Below are 9,141 nucleotides of genomic sequence, written 5' to 3'. Positions count from 1 at the left end.
AATCTTGCTTTTTGATTTAACCTTCTGAAGAGATAAGCCTAGAATTGCTGGTGCCATCACACATACTTGCACGCCAGAGGAGGCGGAACACAGACAAGGAGGGAGAGAATGGAAAATAGAGGGTAAGAATAATAGTTCTGATATGCCTAGGGACCTGGATGAGCTATGCCTGAAGCCAATGAACCGGGACTCTTGTGCCAATAAATCTCCTTTTTTCATTAAAAGAAAGAAGAAGAAAAACTCACCAAGTTACCCATGCCCTTTGCGTTCAACATTGCACACATTAAACATTGGGTTAAACGTTGCACACCAAGGCCTCCTAAGGCCCTATGTTAGTCTCCCACTGCTGTTGTAACAAATTACCACCAACTTAGTGGCTTCAAACAATAAAAATTTATTACATTACAATTCTGGAGGTCAGATGTCTGAAGCGGATGGCACTGGACTAAAGGTGTCAGCAGGGCCACGTTTCTTCCGGAAGCCCTAGGGGAGAATCCATTCCCTTGCCTTTTCTAGCTTCTAGGAACTGCCTGCATTCATTGGCTGATAGCCCCCTTCCTCCATCTTCAAAATTAGCAGCATAGCATCTTCCAATCTCTCTTGTCTGTCACCCTCTTGCCTCCTTCTTAGGAGGACCCTTATGATTACATTGGGCCCACTGGGACCATCCAGGATGGTCTCCCCATCTCAAGATCCTTAACGTAATCACATTTGCAAAGTCCCTTTTGCCTTGTAAGGTAACGTATTTAAAAATTCTGGGGATGAGGATGAGGACATCTTTAGAGGGCCATTATTCTGCCCACCACAGACCCCGAGCAGGATGAGCTTGGTTTGGGGGCACCAGCCTGGAACTCAGTCCTGCCTCCCTACCTACTCTGTTCAAAGTAGAACTCAGTGCAGGGTGAGGGTTCACTCTCCTTGGTGAGTCGTACTGGCTGCTGGGGCTCAGCTGGGCCACAGAGAAACCAGCCAGGCCAGGCAGCAGCCTCGAGCCTGAAGGCAGAGCCCATGCTTCTCTGGAAGAAGGTGAAACGTGTGGCCTCTTCACCGCCCTTGTACAGGTCCTCGATGTTCACATCCTGTTGGGGCAAGGCAGCCGGCTGCAGGATGAGGCTGCTGATTGAGATGTCAGCCCTGGAGGCCTCTGGCTTGGCCAATGAGGGACTTGACAGGGAGGGTCTTTACCCAGGGGATGGCCTTCTGCAAGGTCTTAGCACCGGGTTACAGTAGGAGATGGTGGGAACCTGAAGGAGAGGGACGTGTGGACCTGGCCGGGAATCCACAGATGGGCACAGAGATGCCAGAGCATCTTGGAAGCCAGGCCAGTTCTCCAGGTTGCCCTAGAATGGGGTGCTATCTCTCACCTCCAGCTGCAGGGAAGGCCCATCTCCTGTCTCCACACATGCCAGGCAGCGACTGCCTCCCTGGATCCCCAGAAAAATGGGGACCTTGGTGCGATCCAGGCCTCTGTTGGGAAGTATGCAGATCTTCTCTGGGAGGGAAGAGAGAAGAGAGCCAGGAGATTAGGAGACCCCAGATCACAAGCGTGTGGGTGAGCTAAGGCTCAGGCAGGAAGGAACTGGCCAGGGTACACCCGGCTTGGCACCTGCATGCAGGCTGCTGGGTGAGCTGGAACTCCTGTAGAGGTGATGACCCCCTCCCTAGGTGAAATCCTCAGCTGCTCCCTGCATCTTCTCACTGCCACTGGAGGTAGGAGGAAGGCGAAAGGAGAAGGGAGAGCCTGTGGTAGATGGAGCATGGGCAATCCCAGGGAATGGAGGCCCCGGATGCTCACCTGCACAACAGTTGTCCGAATCAGGATCCCCCACCAGGAGCTGGCCAGCTTTCAAGTACAGAGACTTCTGATCTGCATCCTTAATTCTGGAACAGGATGGCAGTGCTGATGGCCCACTCCCTTCAGGACCACTGAGCCCCCAAGCTCCCCACCCCCATGCTCTGAATTATCACACTGAACATTTGGGGGTTCTTCTCCCTTCTCCAGGTGAGAAGGGGGGCACTGCTCCACACTAGTGCAGATAAAGACCAGGTCAGCCTTAAGGCAAGGGAAGGCCCCCTGGGGCTCTTGATTTTCAGAGGCTGCACCTCCTCCCTTTGCCAGGCTTGGCTCCTGTCAGGTGGGGAGGGGAGCCAGGGCCTTCTCACTGAGGGGTAGAGTTTGCCTGACTATGCCACCCTTTTCCATAACTTCCTGAGAAATTTCCTGATGAGGCTCAGATATGTCTGGGATACGGCGAGCCTTATCTCAGATTTTCTGGCTCTGCCCCATTTTTCATAAATGTTTATTCTCTGCAGTAAAGGGATTAGTTAAGTGTATAATGAAGTGTGATTTGTCTTTCAGATATTTTAAAGACTTTTTACAGAAGAAAATTCACAAATCAGAAAAAAAAAATCCTATGTGATGGTGAGTATGCCAACATGGCCACCCTCTCTGGGTGAGGTGTACTCTGGGGTGGGTCCACGTTATGGGCGCCAAATAGAGGAGGTCAGCAGAGAGCTGGAGCAGGGCCTGATTACAGTCATTTGAGGTTGGCTGTGATTCTAATGATCAGCCTGGGAGGGGAAATACGTGCCAAGGAAGCTGGGGAGAAACCTTGGTGAGCGTGTGCAACATCAAGGTCAAGCAAGTTATTAGCTCAGTCGTCTGGCTGGTTTCAAAGACATTCGTCAGCAGCTCTCAGGGCCTGGGCAAAACCTTCCAGGGAAAAACCTCTGGGCCAATGCCACCACCTCCAAAAGATTTTTCTCTCTCAATAACAGCTAATTATAATACCCTTAGCTAATAATTGCATGTGTTTAAAACAGGTTCACTTGTACAATAAAAATAAAGATCTGAAAAGAGCCTGGGCTTGCCTGCTGGCATTCTCCCTCCAGCCTGCACAACCAGGACTTGTAGATAACTTGTCTGCCAGCAACAGTCTGTTGGAAACCAGAACCCAAGCTAGATTCCCCAAAGGGTTGACTTCTATTTTGTCATTTGTGTGTTTTGTGCACACGTCTCGCCTTCCCAGCCAAGCAGTAACTTCTTGGAGCCCTCCTCGGGCCCCCCATGTCTATGGCAGGACAAGCTCATGGAGGAGCTGAGGAAATGCATGCCAGAGGTCAATCCTATTTTATCTCATTCTTAAAGGGCTTGAGGTCGTTTACAACAAAAATTACAGACAACGAAGTGGTGAACTAGAGCTAAAGACCCAAACGTGGAATGAGGTAAAATGCAAGGAAAGGTTGGAAGCTCAGACTGGGAGGAAAGGCCACAGAGGCCAGTCTCTGTCATTGAGATTCAAAATTGTCTCTGAGCTTTTAGAGAGAGGAGGATGGAGCAGCACAGAGACTGTGGAATCTGAGTCCTGGCTCTGTGTGACATAACCTCTCTGAGCCTCGGTTTCCAGAGCTGTCAAAGGGGCTTAGCAATGCTCCTCTTGTAGATTTCTCAGGATGGAGGCGAGGCAGTAGAAGGACCGGCATCTTGCAGATGCTCAGGAAAGAGAGCTATTGTTGTGATGATGATTAAGCTTAATTGTGGGGCACTTGAGATTCTAGGGTAAGAGGGGGCCTCATCCCTCTGACTCAGCCTCCTTTCCCTCTTCCCCTGTCATCCCCAGACCCACGATTAGGTAAGGGAGGACTCCAGGAAGACTTACATGTAGTATCGTGCCATGGGGAGGGAGCCCATTCCTGCAATCAGGGGTGACTGGTTCTTGCTGAAAGTAGAGAAGTGCTGTCAGAGAAGCACAGCCGTGGAGCCGGGGAACAGACACCCTGAGAGCCCTGAGTCACCTAGTCACAGGGTGGAGAGTTCCCACTAGCCTGCTTCTGCATAACAGGCCTGCCAGAATCCACCAAGGTCTCCCCCAGCCCAGCAAGCTCCAGGCAGCTCTAGATGATCCTCACGTGGGGCCGCATGGGAACAAGTTGGGCAGGCAGGGGTGTGAGCCTGTGACACGTGCACTGATGCTAGCCCTGGGAGACCGGAGAACAGGAGGACTTCCCACGGCTGAAACTGGTGTGGGATGTACTCTAGCCTCACAGTGTGAGAATGAGCCTAGCTCAAACCCTGTCCTACTTCCTGGCCTGTCCATCGCATCACCATGCTCCTGCCCTCCCCTTCCTAGCAGTGGGTTAGGCCCAGAGCTGAGGGAAGAGCAGGTCACCCCACAGAGTTAGAAAGCATCGTTCTGAGGGACTGGATCACTATGCCAAGATTGTGAAACTCCCCTATTCTACTCCAGATGGGAAACAAGCTTGAGATAGAGACGCTTGTGTTTTTGAGGGTGAGTGATCTAAACTGAAGCCAGTATCCCCATATACCCCAGAGCACAAAGCTTCCCACAGCTCCCCTCCTTCTGGTTGGATTATCCTGCCCTAGATCTTTTCCCTAACAAGACCACCTTCAGAAAGGCCAATATGGAGTCTATCATGGAAAGAAACACAGAGCTAATCAGGTCATGAGGACAGTAGAGGTTGAAAAATAGCCCAGAAAAGTACAATGCAAGGATGGCTAAGGCTGAGTTTACCGAGTAGATCTGATTCCCACCAAGTAAGAAGAGAAAAGTGAATGAAAAAGAGAAGAAGGCAGAAAATAAGAGGGGATGGGTAAAAGGAAGGTGGGAAGAAAGGAGCAGGGCTCAGAGATGGGGAGAGGAACACTGAGGGACATTTTGGGAAGCCGGTAAGGAGGAACAGGTTGATGCTACAGCAGGACTTCCAGCCACCGCAGCAGCACTGAGCTCCATGGCCTGGGTGTTAGAGGATTATAGCCGAGGGGGCTTTTAGCACTCGGTGACCTTGGACAAGTCATTTCCTATCCCTGGGCTTTGCAGTGGGAGTCTAAGAGTCGGTGAGATTGAAGGATAACAGGCCACCGACAGGAGCGCAAATTCTGGATGGGTGTTGGCGACGTGAATTAAAGTCTTCCAGCATTCTATGCACTTTGTAATTTTACCTGTTGCCCTTATTCTAAGGAAGAATAATGGATTGCCCAAATGGTTAGTTATAAAGATATTCACTGCATCATTTTTTATAATAGCTGGAAGTGGGAAATAATCTAAATGCCCAATAATAGGTGATTGGTTAAAAAATAATGGCAGATTTAGTAAATAAGAAAGTATGTGTACATTAAAGATGCTATTGTAGAAGAACATTCTATGATATAAAAATATTCAAAATACATTAAGTGAAGAGTGCAGGTTATAGATAGTGTGTACATTATGATTCCCTTTAATTCCACACAGTGAGAGACACACATGCATAGAAACAAAGATTGCCAATATTGCTATGGCATTGTTATTCAACTATGGCTGACAGATTACACTGACTTTTATTTTATTTTTTTAACAAGTCAACATTTTTTCTATATGAACATGAATTTCCTTTGTAGTATAGAGTAAGTTTTAGTTTTTTTAAAAATGAATTGTTCAGTCAAAGTCATTGGCTCCCAAGCGCGCCTGCCTATCGAATCACCTGGAGGACTCTCGATAAGTACTATTTTCTGGGCTGAAGGTTCTGATTTGGCAGGGCTTCAAGCGATTCCAGTGATCAGCTAGGCTTGGGAACTGCTACGCTAGCTCAGTTTTTCTTATTCTCTAATGAACATGCCCATCACCTGCAGCTCTTGTGAAAATACAGATTCTAATTCCCTAGGTTGGTGAGAATTGAGATTCTGCATTTCAAACCCACAACCAAGTGATGTTAATGCTGCTGGTCCCTGGCCACACTTTGAGTAGCAAAGGACCAGCTTATCCCTCAGCCCACAGAGTCCGACAGAAGCCTGGCCTCAGTGCAAGCCTACTTGATGCCGTGCTCTCTCTCCGTCAAACAATTGGGGCTCCTTCGGTTGTAGCACCAGAACTACAGGCAGCCTGGTAGGTGTGCCAAGATCTGGCCAGGGCAGACTGATTGGAGGGACCCTGTGGACAGGCAGGCTGATGACTTGCACTCTTGGTCAGGGTCCATTCAAAGAGCCAGCAGAAATTGAGTGCTGGTCCAGTACAGCGGGATTCTCTGGGGCCCGTGAAGACTCCTGTCCTGATGCAACCCCAAATGCCAATATCTCTCCTAAAGACACCCATGTCAGGGACCCCCTGCCTGAGGTCTGACTAGATCATGAGGGAGTGAGTAGGAGTGAGAAGCCAGCTTCTAGTCCATGATAGAGCCTGGGGTTCTGGTGCTGAGCATCTGCCATGGTCCCTCCCAATGCACCATACATTCCATACCCAAAGCTTTCCCTTCCCTCTTGTCCCCAGGTGACCTTTCACTGGACTTTGGCCTATACTCCTCCTTGGACACCATCTCTGGCTGCCTCAGACCTCTTCAATGCACCTGTCCTGGATCAAACACCACCAAGTAGCCCTGGGCTTTCTCCACGTTCCTTTGCACATCACACCCCCTACTGCCTCCTGGTTCTCCTACACATTATCTATAGGGAATCTGCTCTCTCCAAGCCTGGAATTAACTTCTGTGGAGCTAAATCGAAAGACTCTCTTGATTCCTCTGATATTTGGCTGCCCCTACTTCAGAACACTTGACATTGATCAACTTCCTTCACACCTATCCATTTTCCCCTTCTTAGGTCCATTGCAGATTCTCCCTTCCTTATGGGGGCATCCCTGAGGCTGGAAATCACAAGTCAAAGTCCTAAGAACTTCTCTCTCTTATGTTGCAATTCATCCATTTCTGCCGCTGCAGTGATCTTTTTGGTCTAATGCCTCCCAAGTCCAGACTGAACATCCTACTTTCTCTCCAGCAGTCTACAATACATCCTTCTTTGGACATCCTGCCCTCACACTCAACCAGATATACCCAAGGTCAAATTAATCTTCTCTTCCTTGCCCATTCATCCCTCCCAACTTCATTTCTCTCACTGCCATAATCTTCCTCTAGTCAGTGAGATTTAAAACCTGAGTCATTGACAGTCTCTCCCATTTCTCCTGACTTTATGTTTGATTTATCAACAAGTTCTAATAGATAATTCTTTAAAATATAAGTTTTCATAATAGACATTAGACCTGTGCCCGTATTCCTGGTTTTTCTACCTTCAATCCAGCCCAACCTATGTATGTGCCTGGACTCACATTCTACATACTGCTTTTGCTGCATCCCTGCCCACCTCTAGAATCTACAGTGGCTGCCCATTTCACCACCATCTGGCCCCGATTTACTTGATGAGTGTGTTTCACTTGGTTCTTGCACGTAGGACATAGAAACATACCCAGCAGGTTTGAATGGCAAGGCTGCATTCCAGACCCAGCTCTGCTACCAGCTTATCTTGCCATCTTGGAAAGTCCCCTTTTGTCCCTGGGCATCCAATTTGTTATCACTGGAATGAGAGGCTGGGCAAGGTTAGTATTTTTCAAAGCTAAGTTTCACAATGAAATTTTCCATAGAAACCTAATGAAAGTAAAATGGATAAAAGGGACCTACTTTTGTTGAATGAGGAAGTGATGAAGAAACTAGAACCCTGCTAGCATCTTCCTGGACCACTGACGCAGGTACTGGGACATATCTAAAGAACCCCCAAGTCTCACCAAACACTGTTGAATACCACTGGCCTGGATGATTTCTTTGAAATTACTTTCCAAAATCTATGACGCTAAATATTTAAAAATCTTAACTTGACTTAACTTGTACCTTCTCTTCAAATTCTTCTATGTGCCCCTAGACTTATTTAGCATCCCACAGTGTTCTGTGGAGGGGATACCTTGTTATCTAGAGAGCTTGCTAGGAGGAGTTAAGGGAGGGGGCATATCAGAGATATTAACAGAAGGGAGAAGAAAACAGAGAAAGAGAGAGAGAATATGGCCTGTCCGCCACTGACCTGCAGATCCTGGGTGCCTGGAACCTGTGACTGATTTCTCCAGGGCATGTACACTGAGTTTATACTGTCCCATCAGGGTGGGTCAGGCCTGCAGCAATCTTTATAATTGGCTCCAGAATGGGAAAGAAGAGCCTAGGGATTTCACAATGTCTTCAGCACAGTATGGATAATAAGAAGGTGGGGGCATTAATGAGTGTTTGCTGGAGGGGGAGAGAGTCACTCATAAAGCCTTGGCAGAAGCTGGACTCGGGGCCCCTGCTCATAGCTACTGTCATTGACATTGTTATTGGAGGCTTTGGCCGCCAGATAAACAGTGCTGGGGTCAGACGTCTTCATATCACCATCCCTTTGGTGGCCCATGGGGCTCCATTCTAGGCTTAGAGAGGTGGAAGAGGCAAGAGTGAGTGTGTCTGAGGGGCCTAAGGACAGATCAACCTCTGATGCCTGAAGCCAGGCTGCAGCCAGTGAGGCAAAGTGAGAGCAGGGCTGTCAGCACTGTGAGTGTGGCCCTGTTTGGAAAGATGAAAGGGAAGTCTCTGCTTTACAACACCTTCTATTAGCTGGTATCAGCTTGACGAGACAGAGTGTCTAAGGAAATCCGTCTACAGAGGACGTTGACCTTAGATCCATCCCGGGACTGGGCAGGTGCCATGTGCCCTGGACCACTAGGGCACACGACACAGTGTCAGCAGGGCAGGAGTAAAGAACACTCAGGCCTCTCATTGACATTACTCAACTCAGTCCATCCATCTCCCCATCCATCCGTCCATCCATCCGTCCATCCATCCACTCACATGGGGCAGAGAAGCTTGGGCATAGTGTTCTCTAGGGACCAAGAGCCTTATTGTAATTCTCCCTCTTAGGTCATTTGCAAATTTCCACAAAGGACTTGGCGAGGAAGTGGGAGAGGTCAGTCCAAAACTCAGTTGCCTGAAAAGTGAGAAATAAGAAAAGGTGGGCAGGGACGAGACCAGATTTCTGTTTGCTAAGGCCATTAGTCATTCTTCATCCCCTCTCCCAATCTCTTATCCCACCAAAGAAAGAACCAAAGCATGGGGTATTATGCCAGGCAATCAACGAGTGTTTACCGAGCATTTACACGCTATGTGACAAAGACATCCAAAACATGGTCCCTGTTGTTAAGTAGCTTTACAGTCCAGCTGGGGAGCTAAGTTACAAACAATTGAAAAGACAATCAAGAAGACCAGACTCTCGAATCGGAAGGCCAAGGGCATACTGGAGACAAGAGAGGCAGAGAATCTCCGAGAGTAAAAAGATAAATTCCGCAAATTGAAAGGGCCTTAGACATG

The 9,141-nt window shown here is 48.5% G+C and overlaps 1 protein-coding gene across 2 annotated transcripts; it reads right to left on the bottom strand.

Annotated features, from left to right (window-relative positions):
* Window positions 1-374: 374 nt before the first annotated feature.
* Window positions 375-7,937, bottom strand: IL1F10 (interleukin 1 family member 10). Of its 2 annotated transcripts, XM_070236187.1 has the most exons (6): window positions 7,832-7,905; window positions 7,226-7,333; window positions 3,660-3,719; window positions 1,796-1,881; window positions 1,365-1,492; window positions 375-1,079 (listed from the first exon to the last, which is right to left on the bottom strand). In XM_070236187.1, exons 3-6 carry the CDS (start codon window positions 3,689-3,691, stop codon window positions 867-869), a joined length of 459 nt encoding a protein of 152 aa, XP_070092288.1. In that variant the 5' UTR covers window positions 3,692-3,719; window positions 7,226-7,333; window positions 7,832-7,905; the 3' UTR covers window positions 375-866. The 2 variants fall into 2 exon arrangements, with proteins under 2 accessions (XP_070092288.1, XP_014586529.2); XM_014731043.3 differs by lacking the exon at window positions 7,226-7,333 and having other exon boundaries at window positions 7,832-7,937.
* Between the last annotated feature and the right edge of the window lie 1,204 nt (window positions 7,938-9,141).

The sequence above is a fragment of the Equus caballus genome, chromosome 15 (genome assembly GCF_041296265.1).
Source record: "Equus caballus isolate H_3958 breed thoroughbred chromosome 15, TB-T2T, whole genome shotgun sequence".
NCBI lineage: Eukaryota > Metazoa > Chordata > Mammalia > Perissodactyla > Equidae > Equus > Equus caballus.
This window is presented reverse-complemented; position numbering and strand designations above follow the sequence as displayed.

Coding starts and splice junctions, on each gene's coding strand:
- IL1F10 (XM_014731043.3), bottom strand. CDS start 3,691: ATGGGCTCCCTCCCCATGGCACGATACTACAT. Junction 1,882..3,659: donor CCCATGGCACGATACTACAT/GTAAGTCTTCCT, acceptor ATCCTGTTCCAG/AATTAAGGATGCAGATCAGA. Junction 1,080..1,364: donor GGCCTTCCCTGCAGCTGGAG/GTGAGAGATAGC, acceptor TTGCCCCAACAG/GATGTGAACATCGAGGACCT.